This window comes from Melanerpes formicivorus, unplaced genomic scaffold (genome assembly GCF_026170545.1).
Source record: "Melanerpes formicivorus ecotype bairdi unplaced genomic scaffold, bMelFor1.0.p_v2 SCAF_3, whole genome shotgun sequence".
Taxonomy (NCBI): domain Eukaryota; kingdom Metazoa; phylum Chordata; class Aves; order Piciformes; family Picidae; genus Melanerpes; species Melanerpes formicivorus.
Window position 1 is genome coordinate 34590103 of NW_027142355.1, and position 18912 is coordinate 34609014.

At 42.2% G+C, this 18912-nt stretch overlaps 1 protein-coding gene across 1 annotated transcript in view; it reads right to left on the minus strand.

Annotated features, from left to right (window-relative positions):
* Positions 1 to 18912, minus strand: part of NELL2 (neural EGFL like 2) — a 183327-nt gene that overhangs the window by 152080 nt on the left and 12335 nt on the right. Inside the window, exon 3 of the mRNA XM_068170293.1 lies at positions 3526 to 3676. Within this exon, the coding sequence (XP_068026394.1) occupies positions 3526 to 3676 (151 nt within the window). The remainder of the gene's footprint in view (positions 1 to 3525; positions 3677 to 18912) is intronic.

An 18912-nucleotide genomic window follows, 5' to 3' on the forward strand; every position in this document is an offset into this window, starting at 1 on the left:
ATAGAATAGAATAGAATAGAATAGAATAGAATAGAATAGAATAGAATAGAATAGAATAGAATAGACCAGACCAGGTTGGAAGAGACCTTCAAGATCATCACGTCCAACCTATCATCCAACACCACCCAACCAACTAAACCATGCAACCAAGCACCCTGTCAAGTCTCCTCCTGAACACCTCCAGTGATGGTGACTCCACCACCTCCCCAGGCAGCCCATTCCAGTGGGCAATCACTCTCTCCTCCTCACCTCCAGCCTGAACCTCCCCTGGCGCAGCCTGAGACTGTGTCCTCTTGTTCTGGCACTGGCTGCCTGGGAGAAGAGACCAACATCTGCCTGTCTACAACCCCCCCTTCAGGTAGTTGCGGACAACAATAAGGTCACCCCTGAGTCTCCTCTTCTCCAGATTAAGCAATCCCAGCTCCCTCAGCCTCTCCTCATAGGGCTTGTGTTCCAAGCCCCTCACCAACTTCGTTGCCCTTCTCTGGACACGCTCCAGCAAGTCAACATCCTTCCTAAACTGAGGGGCCCAGAACTGGACACAGGACTCAAGGTGTGGCTTAACCAGTGCAGTGTACAGGGGCAGAATGACCTCCCTGCTCCTGCTGGCCACACTGTTCTTCATGCAGGCCAGGATGCCATTGGCCCTCCTGGCCGCCTGGGCACACTGCAGGCTCATGTTCAGCCTACCATCAACCAGCACCCCCAGGTCCCTCTCTGCCTGGCTGCTCTCCAGCCACTCTGACCCCAGCCTGTAGCACTGATACAAAGCATCCAACTTCATAACGTATTCTATAACCAAAACTTAACGGAACAGGTCCCTCCCAACGTTATGAAGACATTAAACAGAGTATCACACAAAACAGCTGCTTTACAAATACTTCCATCCAACCACACAGTTCAGGGACAGAGGTTAGTCTGCCAAACCAACAGAAACAAGGAACTTTTCTTTTTTAGCATAGAGGAAAGAACCCAGCCAATCTGTCAAGTGTCCACAGAGAGAATCCTTTCTCCCACAAAATCATCTCACCCATTAGAAAAGCAATGAATGAAAGAAAGAAAATACCTTTTATCTTTGTTTGGTTTGGTGGGTTTTTTTTTTTTTGTCTGGTTTGGGTTTTGATTTGGGTGGGGTGTGGTGCTTTTTTTTAGGGGGTGAAGGGGAATGGGGTTTTGGAGGGGTTTTTTTTGTTTTGTTTATTTGTTTCTTGGTTGGTTGATTTGGGTTTGGGGGCTTGTTCCAGTTTTCTTCTGTTATTTTTGGTTTGGGTTTTTTGTTACACCTTTGATGAAACATGCCAACTGCATCAAAATAAGGCTGACACCAGAGGACTCTTAAATAACTGCAAGAATTCAGTTCAAAAGCAATTGATCAGTAATAGTTGTCAAACCAGTAAAAAAGAGCAACTAAGACTGACTACCAAAATAAATAAATAAATAACAATACAGAACATTACAACCTTTCACTCTCCCAGGAAAGCACAGCTCCTTCCTTTTGGCACATGGAGTAGCCACATGCAGCTTTAACATTTGAAAGCCAATCCTGTGTTATTTTTATCTAAAATCTTCTCTGCAAGTTATTGATGGGGAGGAAGAGAGCACTTCTCAGATAAAACCAACAGAACTCTATTGGCTTAAGTGGTAAATGATGAAAGTTTTTCTCAGTGTGACACGTTTGCAGCAGGTTTTTTTACAATATCAGAGAGAAGGCTTCACACTGCAGTCCAGAAATACAGACACTCATGCATCAAGAGCAGGGAATAAAGCATTCCACCTCTATTTTAATACAATGGTCAAATCATAGAACAGAACTCATGCATCAGGAGTTCACCTCTGGCAACCTATCTCCTTGTACACCTAAATCAGTAAGATAAATGGTCACAGATGATTTCTTCCTAGACACTGAAAGAGTTCTTAAACTTCTGTACAGTACAGCCCATTTGATGGCAACCACAAGACTTCCACATCTATGAAAACATTTGCCAAGCAAGGCAGAAATAGAATAAATTAGCAGAGACACACAATTAAGTATAGGGAATACCCACCCATAATTTCTTATTGATTTCAGTGCTCTGTTTCCAGGTATAAAAAGCATTAAGTGAAGGAAAGAATGGTTAAACTACAATCCAGTGAGTTCATCCTTTAAGGGCCCTAATATGTGTATTTCAAGAGATATGAATATAACATTAGTTGCATAAAGCTATCTAACCACGAAGGGAGGAAAAAGCTTTATTACATCTCTCCACTGTTGCCAATTAAACAGAAATATATGATGGAATAGCGAGATCTGACATATATTACAACCCTGTTGCAGATTAAAATCATCTCTCTGCTGATTTTTCCCATTAAGAAGGTGAAACAAATTCAGAAGTGAAATGAGGAGGATAATGCAGCTTAAACTGAAGGCTGAGAGGAAGCACACATTTTTTTTTTGCCCTCAGAGAAACAACAGAAGGCTAAGGCTGATGCAAAGGAGTGGAGTCAGGTGGTCTGGCATTGCTACTTCTACCAGCTGCAATGGTTGTTGCGGCAGAACTCACAAGTTAAGACCTAAAGGACTGTTACAAACAAATTAGTTTTGCTTTGTTTTGTTTTAAACAGGTGAATTGCAGAAGATGGGACTTCTGGGAAATGAAAGTAGAATCAGAGCATCTTCCAGCACAAAGTAATTGTCACCCTGACTGCTAATGAAACCTTGTACACTCGTGTAAAAGAAAAGGACATTTTGCTTTGCTTGAACATCTGGTTTTACCTTTCTTTTCTGTTGTTTTTTGTTGTTTTTTTTTCCTTCAGTAAAACCAAGCAAGAATTAAGGAATTGTACACAGGAAAATAAAAAGGACTATGGACCTAAAGCAGAGATCATCATCATGTTGCTTGTGCTAATGACTGCTAAGGAAGTGCACACTTTAAAACTCCTTTTTGTTGTGTCACAGAATGGTAGAGCAGTTACCTTTAACAGCTATTGTTCAGACACACCTAAAGAATATGTTATTTCTCCAACAGTCGTTATCTTTTCCAAGGACAATCCTTAAACGTTCTGTGTCATTCACTTAAGATCTCCAAGGCTGACAACATTTCAAGTAAAGCACTCTGCTACTCATGGGAGGTGTAACTAGAGGATTTTTTGCCCTTTGTTGGTTGGTTTTTTTTGAACTGCAGTGTTAAAAGCCAACTGGTGAAGAGGTGGACACGCAAGAGCAGGCTTTGTGAATCACTATCTATACTGATGTGACAGTTTTACAGCAGCTGAGCATCTAGTCCTTACAGTTAGGAATGACAACAGAGAACTGGCTTTCCATGCCCCTGGTGGCAAAAGACTAAATTTAAAGAGTAACAGCTGTTCCACTTTCCCTTGGCTGATTTGGACTTGTGAATTTTTATGAATCTGTACAATATGCCTACCCAAATGCTATAAATATTTGCAAATGCTCTTTATACAACAGTTTTGCCCTATTTGTTTTCAATATTTGGCTGCATAAATACATCCATTTTCATTAACTAGCATACAGGTAGCGGTACTTACCTGTGATCTAAATGATGAATAGAGAGGATAACCCCTGAATTTAAATGGGCTTGTTTTAAGGTCACCAGGATTGTGAATTCATACTTATTTCTTAACTTCTGAAAAAATATTTCAGCTGTTTCTGGAGATGCCTTGACACTTCTTGAAGTATCTAAAGAACAAAAACAACAGGGAAGGAAAAAAACCACTCAGTATAAAATCTTGGTTTACTTTATGTCTGCTACTCAAAAAACATCAAGCTCTTTCTGAGTAGAACAACTGAACGGACCAAAAGTATTGTAAACACCAGCTTTCACATGCAATAGGAGCTAGTTCAATGAGAGAGGACACATTTACTAGGACATCTATTCTATTCTGGCTAGGAGGGGGAGTTGTTTATAAGACAGGGACATAACTCTTACTTTCTCTGTAGATGACCAGATGTTACCTTTAATATCTCATCTAAAATATGGACTCACTAGCAGTGAGCCACAGAGTGAGTGACAACACTGAGCTGTGAAGCACAAACTGAGCAACTTTTTTTAATGACTTCTACAAAAGCATTATGCTTAATAGCTATGAACAATTAATTTTAAAGAATAATAACAAAAAAGTATCAGCAGTGTCCCTCTAGGGACAACTTACTCAGCTTTAAGTAATAGTTAAAAATGTATAACTTAAAAAAAATCTTTCAAAACACATTGTTTCTAATTAATCACTATACACCAATTGTGCAGTATGTTGCTGCTGCTTCTCATTGAATCATAGAACTGTCAGGGTTGAAAGGGACCTCAAGGATCATCTAGTTCCACCTCCTGCTGCCATGGGCAGGAACACCAGGTTGCTCAGAGCCACATCCAGCATGACTTTAAAAACCTCCAGGGATGCGCTTTCCACCCCTTCCCTGGACAACCTGGTGAAGAACTTCTTCCTAACATCCAATCTGAGTCTACCCACTTCTAGTTTGGCTCCATTCCCCCTAGTCCTATCACTACCTAATATCCTGAGAAGTTCGTCACCAACTTTCTTGTAGGCCCCCTTCAGATACTAGAAGGCCACAATAAGGTCTCATCATAGCCGCCTCCTCTCCAGACTGAACAGCCCCAGCTCTCTCAGCCTGTCTCCATAGGAGAGGTGCTCCAGCCCTCTAATCATCCTTCTCTGGACACATTCCAGCATGTCCAGACCTTTCTTGTAATAGGGGCTTCATAACTGGACAGAGTACTCCAGGTGGGGTCTCACCAGAGTGGAGTAAAGGGGGAGAATAACCTCCCTCAACATGCTGCCTATGCTTTCCCTTGATGCAGCCCAGGATGTCATTGGCTTTCTGGGCTGCAAGTGCACATCGGTGGCTCACATTGAGCTTCTCACCCACCGGTACCCCCAAGCCCTTTTCTTCAGGGCTGCTGTTCTTGCCTAAGATGTCATGAACATTAGTTAGAGTAAATGCACAGACACAATAAAGACTTCTTTTTAAAAAAAACCCTACATTTCTGCTGAATTTGCATGGAACATGCATAGAAAATTAAAAGGCCCAACCTTAAGCCCTCTAGAGAGACAATTTACAAAGATGTCAAACGCCAGAAGAACAATTGCCAAGGTTTCCCGTAATACATTATAGTAGAAAAAAATTAATATACATTCTTAATGCACAAAATCAATTCATTAGCATGTGTAATCAACTGTGTAAGAACTAAATCAATTCACAAGCTTCTTGTCATTGCAATTTGACCATCCTGCTCTAACCGGAGGACACTAATTCAGGGCTGGCAACAGCAGCAGAGAGCTAACTGCAACAGAAATTATTTTCTCTTGGCAGCGCTGAAGCTGAGCTCTCAAGCTTCCACCACTGTTTTTAAAACAGGTTTATTCTTCAAGCTGTAGCTATGAAGATGCTACTCTGCATTAACAGCAAATATTTTGTCATGGTTTATAGATGAGATTATTTTTAATGTGCTTAAGGAATGCAACAATCTGTGCAATCCTGACGCTCCTGAATAGTGTCACACCAAGTTGATTCATTTTTTTCCCAAAGCCAAATTCAGAGGAGAAAAAAAAAAAAAATATGAGAGAAAAAAAATTTAAAAGAAGAAGAAAAAAAGAAGAAAGAGGAGGGAAAGGGAAAGAAAAGATTATTTGCAGCCTTTTTTGGTGAAACATCACATGTTTTCTACTGTGGCTTGCATAAGTCCCTCACTGAGGCAGACATGCATGGTATTTTAATGGTATTGTTAATAAATCATAAAGCAACTCAAATACATTTACATCAAGTGTTCATTTTCAGCCAAGGGACACTAACAGAGTGGAATGACATAGGTTCACATGCTGGAAGACAGTTTAACTGCATTGACAATTTCTAGCAATATAAACAATCTACTCCCAAGAGGCAGAGCAGAGGAAGGACACACAAGAAACATATTCTCTAATCATCATCACAGAATCCTCACACACTGCAGTTATCAGCAGCAATTTTCCTACTAAGATACAGAACAACACAGGGAAATAGAGATGTGGAACCTAAGTAAAAGTCAGTGGGGCCAAACTCCAAGACACAAAGCACAGAAATGCATTAAGCTACCGAATAAATGCTATCCATTTCCATGGATGCACATTGGTGTTGGACACAATATTTATGGTTTAATATGTCAGCAGGAAAAGACAGAAGATATAGACATCAAATGTGAATTTGAGGGGAAGATAGGAAGAGATTTGGAGGAAAAAAAGGTCAAGCAAAATATAAAAGAGAAAGCTATGTCAGAATTGTGGGAAGTAGAAAAACTCCAGAAAATTTCCTGGCTGTTCTTGTTCTGTTCTCATTGTCTCAAAGGGATTTCTTTTAGGTTTCTCTCAAGACAGTGAAGTGGTAGTGAGAAGGAAGATGAGAAATGTAGAATTGCTACCTTTTTTCCACGAATTTGTATTTTTCCTGTGCAGGTCCAAATCCCAGAAGATAGTAAGGTGCCTGTCTGTTCCTGTTAGCCTCCAGTTTACCCCTCTACATCATTCCTAGTTTTAATGGCCATCGAACCCTATGTGATAAACGCTCTGTGTTGGAAGTGGAAAAATAACCCACAGAGACTACACTTACTCAAAATCCACATTTCAACTACTAAAAAACTTATTTCTACCAGTTCCTCTGATATTCTCATCAGTAAGTGATAGAAGAAAGCATATGCATAACACCCCTACCATTATACAAGGTCAGTTCCAATCATATATAAATAATTATCTCCCCCTCCTGCATGCACTTTTATTTGAACTGGAGCTATTGGGGTGCTACATATGGCCAGTGCTTTAGCAAGGAAACAAAACCACATGGAGCTCTCCTAAGCCCTCCCAATCCTCATAGCTGTGCTAGCAGCTGGCAGAAATAAAGTACTGCCTCTATATGCACCAAAGAGGAATCTTTTTTGAGGTCTACTTGTGTCACCTCTGTGAATCATTACCTAATCACTAGTTTGGACAAGAGTTTTCCATCCTTTTCTCTATAAATCTTATAATCATTCATCCCAGGCACCCAGTACCAGAACAAGAGGACACAGTCTCAGGCTGCACCAGGGGAGGTTCAGGTTGGATGTTAGGAAGAAGTTCTATACAGAGAGAGTGATTGCCCATTGGAATGGGTTGCCCGGGGAGGTGGAGGAGTCGCCGTCATTGGAGGTGTTCAGGAGGAGACTTGATGGGGTACTTGGTGCCATAGGTTAGCTGTTTGGGTGGGTTGGATTGGTTGATGGGTTGGACACGATGATCTTGAAGGTCTCTTCCAACCTGGTTTGGTTTATTCTAATAAAGGTTTATTCTAATATCTTTAGACTATCTTCTTGAATACAGACAAAAGCATCAAAACCTAATCAGATCATGCTGGAAGCCTATATATAAAGATTATGTTCAGAGGGATGGAGCACCTCTGCTGTGAAGACAGGCTGACAGAATTGGGGCTGTTCACCCTGGAGAAGAGAACTCCAAGAAGACCTTACAGCTGAATTTCAGTATCTGAATGGGACCTACAGGAAGGCTGGGGAAAAACTGTTTAGAAGGGCTTGTAGCGGCAGGACAAGGGGCAGTGTTTTTCAACCAGAGCAGGGTAGATTTAGGTTAGATATAAGAAGGAAGTTCTTTACAATGACAGCAGTGGAATACTGGAATAGGCTGCACAGAAGTGGTTCAAGCCCCATTACTGGAGACTTTCAAGGTCCCTGAGCAACTTGGTCTAGTTGGAGATGTCTCTGCTCACTGCAGGGGGTTGGACAAGATGACCTAGGAGGGTCCCTTCCAACCTGACACATTTTGTGATTCTGTGGCTGTCACATTAGCTGCTAGGGAATTAAATTACCAAAACACATGGCCATTTGGTTTCAATACTACAAACAGATCAGTTCATATTGGTGCATCAAAGAGCTACAGAGCCTTTTGAATTAGCTTCATTAGCACAGCACCCTTTGCTCAGGGCAGACATCAGGTGGATTTCTTAAAGAAAGACCACTGAAATGTCCCTGATCCATTAGATCCATTCTTTGCACTAACACAGCATTGCAAATCCCTCATTTCAACTGCCTTCAAACACTAGAGGTAGGTGCTTGATAGATCACCGACTATGCTCAATAAATACTGATTCAGGCTTGTTCTTGACATTTGGCTTCTAGTAATCATTTTATGACCCCAGGAAAATACTTTACTGAAACTGGACTTCTTCCATAATAGCTCAGAAAAATCAAACTGCTATATCTCAGATAATTTGTGGTTGCTCAACAGTTACATAAAAAATCTCTTACGGTGAACATTTCTAACACAGAAAACCAAAGGCATAAGTCTTTTGATATCAGAATGGAAAAATAAGGAGGGAATTATTAGACAGAATGGGAAATTTGCATCTGGTCATGATACTTCTACACTAGGTTTCCTACAATATTGCATGTGTTTGGTTTGATCACACTATGACAACTCAAACCCATAGTGTCAACATTCTAATTCATAAAAGAATGAAGTTCAAAGTGACAGTGAAAGAAATAAAAATCCAAGCTCAAAACACATTGCAAGTTAAAGGTTACAGGAAATGCCTTTAGAAGGAACATCAACAAACAAAGCTACTCTGCAACATGCAAGTTAGCAGAAGTACTGAAAACAACACAACAGACTTGGGGGAAGGAGGCTGGTGGAAAGAAGAATTAACCTGTACCATGGTTGGCAGTAAAAACAATTTACAAGGACACACACAAACAGGAGGTGGTGGTCAACCTTCAGATGCAGCTTTTTGTAATGAGGTGATCAGGCAGTCACAGGTGCAGAAATTCAGGTCTTTTAAGATCTAACATTACAAAACAATCTGAAAACCCAGTGAAGAAAACACCGATGAGTATGAGGACCTGCAGGAGCTCAGCCATTCAGATGACAAATTCAGTGGCTGCCTCTACCTTGCATTTGTAACAGCCCTCATGACTAGGCCAATCTGCAGCAAGAACCAAGGCAACACAGCATTTCCTGGAGATGTCAGGTGCAGATATTGTCCTTTCAGTCATGATCATGGAGTTGCTATTATTGCACTATAACCAAGACAGTAAGTCTGATTTTTGACAGGACTCACTCTACAGCTCCAAAGGCACCTGTCTAAACTGGTGCTGCAGAACCAGGTGGCTCTAACCTTTGCCACCAGCCTCTAATTCCTTCTCCACATCCCTATGGCAGCAACGGCATTCACACAAAAAATGAGGAATCATAGCAGGCAACTGATCTAGCTTTAACTAGCCCAGCCCAACCCCAGACCCCCAAAAAAGAATAGAATAGAATAGAATAGAATAGAATAGAATAGAATAGAATAGAATAGAATAGAATAGAATAGAATAGAATAGAATAGAATAGAATAGAATAAACCAGGTTGGAAGAGACCTTCAAGATCATCGCGTCCAACCTATCACCCAACACCACCCAATCAACTAACCCATGTAACCAAGCACCCTGTCAAGTCTCCTCCTGAACAACTCCAGTGACGGCGACTCCACCACCTCCCCAGGCAGCCCATTCCAGTGGGCAATCACTCTCTCCGTGTAAAACTTCCTCCTGACCTCCAGCCTGAACTTCCCCTGGCGCAGCCTGAGACTGTGTCCTCTTGTTCTGGTGCTGGCTGCCTGGGAGAAGAGACCAACCTTTGCCTGTTTACAACCCCCCTTCAGGTAGTTGTAGAGAGCAATAAGGTCACCCCTGAGTCTCCTCCTCTCCAGGCCAAGCAGCCCCAGCTCCCTCAGTCTCTCCTCATAGGGCTTGTGTTCCAAGCCCCTCATGAATAAGTTACTGGAGGCAAGAAGCAGGAAGATTTTCACGCGCAACACCAGAGGGTACAAAATCACACAGTAAAAAGACTACATGCAAAACCAGTTTAGGACAAGCCATTCACTATAGATGTTTTCCAGTCTATGATAAAAGCAGAGTTATTAAATTTAATTGACAACTTGCCTTAGTACTCTTGAGTTTCTGAAGTGCATCTAAAGCTAAACATACAGCAGGAACTGAGCTACAAAATGAACTCCTGCATAAGAGTCTTGAAGGAGGCATTCTAATTAATTGAGCTCCACAATTTGTTTCATGTGCACATAATCAGCTTTTAATAACAGTATCTATAAATCAATTCTGCATCTGGCTGAAGGTTTACTGAACTACCCAAATTAAATTCTAGCAGTTTGGGAGGAAAAGGACTGCAGGCCAAAAAGAGTCTGAGAAATACAATAAGGCTACCTCATTTTTGTTTCATTTTGCTCTACTAGCTGTAATCAGTGTCACAAGCATATATTCAATTTGTGTCACTTCCCTGTATTAAAACTTTTGGCTAAGCTTTTTCTTCACTAGGGATTTCACACAGCCTACATAGGGCAACAATATCTGAGGCTGTTTACTTTATATCATCTTTTCAAGTAACCAACATGAGCTAAGTTGCTCCCAGCAAAGAGAGGAGCAAGAAAAGTCGATCCAAAAGCAGAATCTTTTCAAGGTTGAAAGGGTGCAGTGGATTTTGAAGGGGAGCACGGTGCATGCAAATTCAGAGTTGCATTCCTGTAGTGAAAACTAACATAGGAAGAAGTTAACCCTATTATTCCAAAAACCCTGGTAGATGTGTTACACTTTAGATACTTCAATGGGAAGGTGATTGAGTTGCCTTTTTTTAGGTACACTTGACTCTTTGTTTGAATGGATACATAAGATAGTGGTGGATAAAACATTTTCAGCTGTTGTTCTTACACATTTGTTCATCCTCTTCTCATAGATTCCCTACTGTTTCAGAGAATATATCAAAACAGACAGCTACAGTTTTGTAAACCCACATGAACCTGACTTGGTTTACCCAAGCCTGTAGGAAGCAGTTCTGCAGAAGTCTGGGGGAAGGTGATGCAGTTCCACCCCAAGTTTAAAAGTTTGTGAGATAATAGTAAACACTCACCCTGTATGACTTCCACTGGGGCCATTCTGAAAGGGTGTGCATGATCTGCAGAACCCAGGAGCACTGTCCAGGTGCCAAGGCTGGGTGAACACTGGAACTATGATTGAATCGCCTATCAAGATCCAACCAGGTACCTGTAGAGCTTTATGTTCCCAAGTGCTCCTTACAAACTAAGTACAACCTGGTCTCACCAAAACAAAAATTCACAAATGCAGGGACCAATGACTGTAGTAAATCTCCAAAGCTGAATGATCAGAATGTTTGGATACTCTAAAAGCTGGCCTCGGGGGTTTAGACACCACTACTGTAACAGCCAATTCTATGTGCCTCCTTTCCTATTTCTACTAAATGAATGCCTCAGCAAGGATGTAAGCAGCAAGAACTGCAAGAGATGGGAAGGAGAAAAGGAGGGCAAAATGCACTTCAGTTAAAACAATCGAAACAAAAACTGACTTGAAGCCAAATCATTAAATCAAGTAAAAACAAGGGGGGGGGGGGGGGAATGTCACAGTTTGTTCTTGCAGCAACTGTGGAGGTTCCAACTGCCTTCACATTGGAGCTTTCTCTATTCTGAATGTCAAGTACAGCTTTCATGTGTCATCCAGCAAGGGATTTCCTCCAGCTCAAACAATACGCAAAGTCCCACGCGCTCAAAGACTGACGCAGGAGACCAGAAAGACCTGTGTCTGAACACACACACGTACACACAGAGAGGGATTCTTTCCCCCCAAGTTGTAATGACTGTTCATACTTACATTCTCAAAAATGGTAATTACATCGCTTCTGGCCAAAACTCTGGCTCAACTACAAGCTATACACTTTGTTTAAAGCCATTTTGGCACAGCTGAGAACACAGATCCAGTGTGGGACAAGAGGAGGAAAAGGTACTGAGAGCCTGGACACATATGCCTGAATACAGTATCACAGTATTGCCAAGGTTGGAAGAGACCTTGAGAATCATCGAGTCCAACCTGTAACCACAGACCTCCTGACTAGACCATGGCACCAAGTGCCACGTCCAATCTCCTCTTGAACACCTCTAAGGATGGGGACTCCACCACCTCCCCAGGCAGCCCATTCCAATGACGAACGACTCGCTCGGTGAAGAACTTTCTCCTCACCTCCAGCCTAAACTTCCCCTGGTGCAGCTTGAGACTGTGTCCCCTTGTTCTGGTGCTGGTTGACTGGGAGAAGAGACCAACCCCTTCCTGGCTACAACCACCTTTCAGGTAGTTGTAGAGAGCAATGAGGTCACCCCTGAGCCTCCTCTTCTCCAGGCTAAACAATCCCAGCTCCCTCAGCCTCTCCTCATAGGGCTTGTGCTCAAGGCCTCTCACCAGCCTTGTTGCCCTTCTCTGGACACGTTCAAGTGTTTCGATGTCCTTCTTAAACTGAGGGGCCCAGAACTGGACACAGTACTCAAGGTGCAGCCTAACCAATGCAGAGTACAGGGGCACAATGACCTCCCTACTCCTGCTGGCCACACTATTCCTAATGCAGGCCAGGATGCCATTGGCCTTCCTGGCCACCTGGGCACACTGCTGGCTCATATTCAGGTGGCTGTCGATCAGCACCCCCAGGTCCCTCTCCGTTTGGCAGCCCTCCAGCCACTCTGACCCCAGTCTGTAGCTCTGCATGGGGTTGCTGTGGCCAAAGTGCAGCACTCGGCACTTGGACTTGTTGAATACCATCCCACTGCACTCCGCCCATCTGTCTAGTTGGTTGAGGTCCCTCTGCAGAGCCCTTCCACCCTCTAACTGACTAACATCTGCTCCTAACTTGGTGTCATCTGCAAACTTGCTGATGACTGACTCAATCCCCTCATCCAGATCATCAATGAAGATGTTGAAGAGGATGGGGCCCAGCACTGATCCCTGGGGGATGCCACTGGTAACTGGCTACCAGCTGGATGTGGCACCATTCACCACCACTCTCTGGGCTCGGCCCTCCAGCCAGTTCCTAACCCGGCACAGAGTGTTGCGGTCCAAGCCACAAGCTGACAGCTTAGCCAGCTGCAGTGTTTGTGATCTGAAATAACCAAATCATTATTAAGGACCTAACCAGCTTTTATAATTAGAAGTAGTCTGTGCATTTGCATAAGTAATCATGATTTCATTCAAAATGCGTTGCAATGTTTTCTTCTCCATCGTCAAAGTGCCCAAGGAATTTTTGCTTGGTTTGTTAAGCTTGTTTGCTGTTTTAACTTTGGAGGGTTTGTTTTTTTTAAGATAAAGGAACATTTTAAAACTGTCAACTATGCAAATGAAATTAAACATTAATATTTTATTTAATAGGAAGAAAACCTCATGTTAGAATTAGGTAATTGAGCAGTAGCAAAACCCTCAACTATTTCTGCCAGCTCCTAGCACTGACGTGGAGGAGACAAACTACGGGTATAATATATTATGCATTCACTGTAAATTGACAATAATACCACCAAAATCTGTCTAAAAGTATTCTGCCAAAGAGATGATACAATGCTAGTTTGAGAGTGATTATACTAGTGGCTGGGTTAAGCCTCTAAGCTTATGTACTAACTGCTCCTAGAAACCAAGGGAAGTTATATCAAGCTGAATATTTTTGTAATGCTAAGCTTACTTTGCACAGCCACAGTACTGACTTCCCCTGCTGTAACAGCCTCCTTCACATCTCTGTGAGTCTATAACAATTGTTTGGGTGCTAGCCACCAAACTACAATCAAGCTCTTTCTAAACATGGCCAAATCCTTGAAATGATCTTGATATTTGGGCTATGAAATCACTCTTTGTGGTCCACTCATATTTAATTAGACCACACTATATGGAATAGGAAACGTGGATCTTTCCTTCTTGGGTTAATGACTGAATCTGACAATCTTAAAGGTCTCTTTCCAATGCAATGATTCTATGGTTCCTTCCAGCCTGCCACATACTATACAAGCAGAATCCAACTGCTTCAGTGAAGTTGTCAAATGAATGGGTGAAGCTTTTCAGCATGATTCCCCACCTAGATTATAGATCAGGAAAACAGCCTTTTGGAGGTGGTGTGTCTCAGTGTGTCAGCAGCAAAACACAAATAGCCATGGACAGCACCTTTGCTTGGTTAGTAGATATGTACAAGGAAAGCAATATGCATGAGGTTGTACCGGGCTCTGGGCAACCTGATTTTGATGAGCATGTACTTGCTCACTGCAGGTGGGTTGGACTAGATGACCTTTGGGGATTCCTTCCAACCTAAAGGATTCTGTGCTTCTATGCAGAGGGAACAAGCAGCAGTTTTACACCACTATAAACACCTATTTGAGCATCAGAACTACCACAACTCTCTCAACCTCAGACTTAATGTGCCATCCTCCCTTTGGCTGTGGTGCCTTCAGCAAAGAAGGAATTTGCACCAGGATTACAAGTGGGAACCTGTTATTGTAAGGTAAAGCAGCCCAGCTGCACCACAAGAAGTCAGGTATGCTCTGCCAAAAGTATGTCATGTCCATGACCAAGAGTTTGATGACTTTTGGACTCAGTAGGCAAAAAGCAAGTAAGAGCTAAATAAATTACAGTAAAGGCTCTGGTGACTGTATCTACAATAGCATATTTCTGACAATTTTCAAACCTTTCGCAAATGAAAGAGTGAGAAACCAAACTGTAGGAAAACCTGAACTTTAACCATGTGGGGCTCCAGATCAGAGGTCTGTATTCTCAGCACAGGAGGCTGAAGCAGCTGATTTGCTTAACAAGCAACACCGATCTCCCACCACGTTAGATTGTTACTGAAACAACTCCCACGAAATTACCAAAGAAACTGTGGATTTCTTGCCCACAAGAAATACACTCTCTTTCACTGTAACTATGTCATCATCTAGATACTGTCACCAGGAGAGAGGGTGCTACTCAGCGGGGATCTATTACAAGATAACAAAGTGATGAAGATAAAAGATTACTTCTGTTCTTGTTACAGGAATTTCACTCCTAGGCAATTAAAATCTGCGCTGTACGGTATGCTTTGCCCCAGGTATTTATTATTGTAATGCTTTCTGGTGATTTATAGGTTCTGGGTTATCAATTATACACTGTGATTGCTTTTTTGATTACCAGTTTTCCCTAGTTTATATTCCAACACTATTCTCAATTTCTCCTTAAATTCTGAAGACGCTTTGTATGCGCTCCCTCAAGTACTGCGACTTACGATGTTGTTGTTTAGGTTTCTTCACCTATTACGTTTGAACAAGGACACAGAGTTGGTGCAGAGTGGGATTTCTGTCCGTTTCTTCATTTCCAGGCAGGTTTCAGCTACACTTAAAAGGTTACAGCTACTGTAGCTTTATAAATATATGTGTGTGTATATACATGCACATGCTTAAGCTCCTTTAGGCCCAAAGTGGTTTTCGAGGAGCTGCTTTGAGAACACCTCGAAACCTGTGGAGAAAAATCAAGCCCGTCTTGTTTTCCTTCCTGCTGCCATCTGTAGCATATGCACCTAGCTATGCTTGGCTGCATGCTGTCACATGAGCACTTTGTGTCAAACTGACCTAACAGCAAACAAAAATATCACACCAAGAAATGCTGTTAACACTGGGACACAGGCTGAAGAGCACAAGAAAAATAATGCACTGGCTTCCAGCCCTACTGGTACTGCAATAAGGGCATGACACAAATGAGAACTGCTAAAAGGCTGATTCTATTTCCAGTCCCTAGTTGTATAGCACAGACATAATTTTAAAAGTTATGCAAGTCACACCAAGGGGGAGGACAGGAGGAGGAAGCACTGTTGTCAGCCTTTTCCAAATGAAAGAGCAGGCTACCAAAGGTAAACAAAGCCCAATCAATTAAAAACAATAAAGTACACACTTAACAGCAGTAATAAACCCGGCAAGCAGATTATCACAAGTGTGGATCAAACCAGGTTACATAAACTGCCCTTCTCCCAAAAGAATGGACACAGTCCAACTTCTCAAATACATCATACTCTGTTGATGAACTGGGTCACGCACTGCGAGGGTGTAGACACAGTGATGATATGTATCTTCCATTAGATATATAGAGAGAGAAAGACTACCCACAAAAGTACCTCTGCATTAGGATCAGGTTTGGTGTAGATACTCCTATACCTTCTGAGCAACACACCACATCTCTCCCTCAATTGGTTCTCACTGTGCAAGTGTCAGTAAGACCTATTCATGCCTTCTGCTTGGTCATTTTCTCTAAACCCTTCTTGCCCTGTAACCAGTATGCTGCTCCTCATGACCTTCCACCTGCAACCCGTGTTTTGCAGAATCATTCAGGCTGGAAGTGACTTGAAATCATCTAGATCAATCCCAATCATCAATCCCATCCCAACCATCTAGATTAATCATCATTTGTGGATGCCCTGGAGGGTTTAGCATTATTCTCCATTAAGAATCTGTTTTTCTCTTTGCAATGGTTTGGATCTCCCATCCTAGTTTTCCTTTACCTCTGGCTTCCTGGGGTCTAGTTGCTTTTCACCTACATTAGGATTCATTGCCTTTGACAAAGCAAAGTTCTACATGTTAAGGCTCATTTGTTTTCATACAACACAATGCCAATATTAAAAAAAAAATTAAAAAGCATTAATATGAGATCCATCCTAAGTTCCCAGATGTTCCCATAATTGTAGTGTGCATGAGAGATTAAATTCTGACACAGGAGAATAGTCAGTCACCAACTTAGAAAGCTCCAGAAAACCCAAACCTTCATCCCAACAGCAAAAAGATCTCAGCAAGTCAGGGGGAGGAAGGCCACCACTGGGCAGGGTGGGGAAGCCAACATCTGAAATATACAGGACACATCCAACAAGTCTGTTGCTAGTCACACGTCTCTGATACTGGGTTCAGCAAACAGCAACAGGTGGGAGAAGGCAGGAGACTGAACCGTAAAGAGAATTCAGGTACCAGCAGTAACGAGGGGGGAGTGGCAGAGGGAATACATGTGAGGGGAGAAGAGGGACATCTAAGCCCCAGCCTTACTGGCATTCTCAGAAAAATCTCTACTCACTTGGTGTCTGTTTTGATGCCTGAAGAGAAAAGATGAGAAGGCTTTTGAATCAGGAACATCCAAAGAGAAGTGATACCAAGAAATAGCACACTCACAGCTCAGCTATGAGTAGGGCAGATAGACAAAGTACATGGGGGACACAAGCTACCCTTGCCAGAGTTCCCAAGGAAGCTGAGAAGGACCAGAGCTCAGACTGTCCTGCAAAAAAAATTTCATTACAATCATGTATTAATGGTGTCCATAATTCTGTGCATGTGCCTGCTAGCTCCAGTGAATCAGCTACAGTTTCTACACTTGTGTGCAATGTATAAGCTTAGATAAAATTAGAAATGCTTCCAAGCTCTGACTTCCTTGCCCTTGTAGGCTTCTTTTAACTAAGCACCTTTAAAATATATTTCAGTGAATCAAAGAACAGTTTTAGGGGGAATTCAAAGCTGTCACTTTGATCTTAATGAGCATTAAATGTTTGATATTCCTTTGTGTCTTCGAAAAAGCTCTCCTTATACTAGAACAATTCCAACACCCCAGATTTCTGGAGTACAGAAAAGAATTGCAGGGCTATCCACCCCATTCTTAGTACATTACCTGAATGTCACACAATGACTACAACATAGCTAATGTTTTCTCTGTTTTTTTTAATTTCATGCTATCTTCTATAACATCAAAAGTCTGGAGATTTCCACTGCTTCCTTTCAGTAACAATTTCACAATCTCAACTTGTCCACTGTGAAATTCTCCTTTTATCCTAAATCCTCTCCATTTATAGCATCGTTACATTACTCCTACCTCTAGCTCTTTGAATACTAAACAATTCCTTGAATAATCTAATACTAGACACTTATCATACAAGACTTTTGTCACTACTTGGACAAGCTGTATATAGTCAAGTTCTTCAAAAGCTTTCTTAGTAAGCCAGTCCTTTTTACTACATAACCAGATTTGCTGTTGTTCTGTTCAACTCCCTGCAATTCATTTGTATTTTCTGTGAAACAGAGAAACCCAAAGTGAATGCAATAGCCAAGATACAATCTCAGTTGGAAGAAAAAAAAAAATCAGGTTGCCAGATCAATTCCTACAGTTTGTGTTTCTTATGCTTCAAATCCCCTCTTGAACACTTCCAGGGATGGCGATTCCACCACCTCCCTGGGCAGCCCATTCCAATGGCTCTCAGTGAAGAACTTTCTCCTCACCTCCAGCCTAAACTTCCCCTGGCACAGCTTGAGACTGTTCTCTTGTTCTGGTGCTGGTTGCCTGGGAGAAGAGACCAGCCCCTGCCTGTCTACAACCTCCCTTCAGGTAGTTGTAGACAGCAATAAGGTCTCCCCTGAGCCCCCTCTTCTCCAGATTAAACAATCCCATGCCATGGTTTAGTCATGAGGTCTGTGGTGACAGGTTGGACTTGATGATCTTTGAGGTCTCTTCCAACCTTGGTGATTCTGTGATTCTGTGAAATGCTAACAGTGTATGCAGAGATTCTTAAAAAGAGCATCCCTAATGTCATGGTTTGACACAGGTGCCTTTAATAACCACAAAGTTGAGGACCTCCAGGAGGTCCAGAGTGTCCAGGGGGACAGGAAACTAATTTCTGTTATTTCATTCCCAGAATGTCTGCATCTAGCTTTTATAAGATGACAGCACAAGCTTCCTCTTCTCCTTCTCCTCTCTCTGCTCCTTTCCCAATGCAGCTCCCTCATCTCCTGTTTGGTATGGGGTAGGGTTTTGGCCTTGAATAGCCTAAGCAAAGCTAATTTTCAACTATGTCGTTTCAGGCCTGGGAGGGGTGGAGGGGCAGTAGCAGGGAGGTATAGGGGGTGGACCATTTGGGTCTGCAATTTTAGCCTGGTTTGGTGGAGGTTTATAGAAGCTTTGGCCTAAGGAAATTTTGGAAAGCCATGGGCTATGGATTTCTTTCTATTTTATATGCCTTACACTGTAGTATGTAATTTATGAATAGTGCTTCCATTTAGACTTCCAACAATACTCATGTGCCCTAAA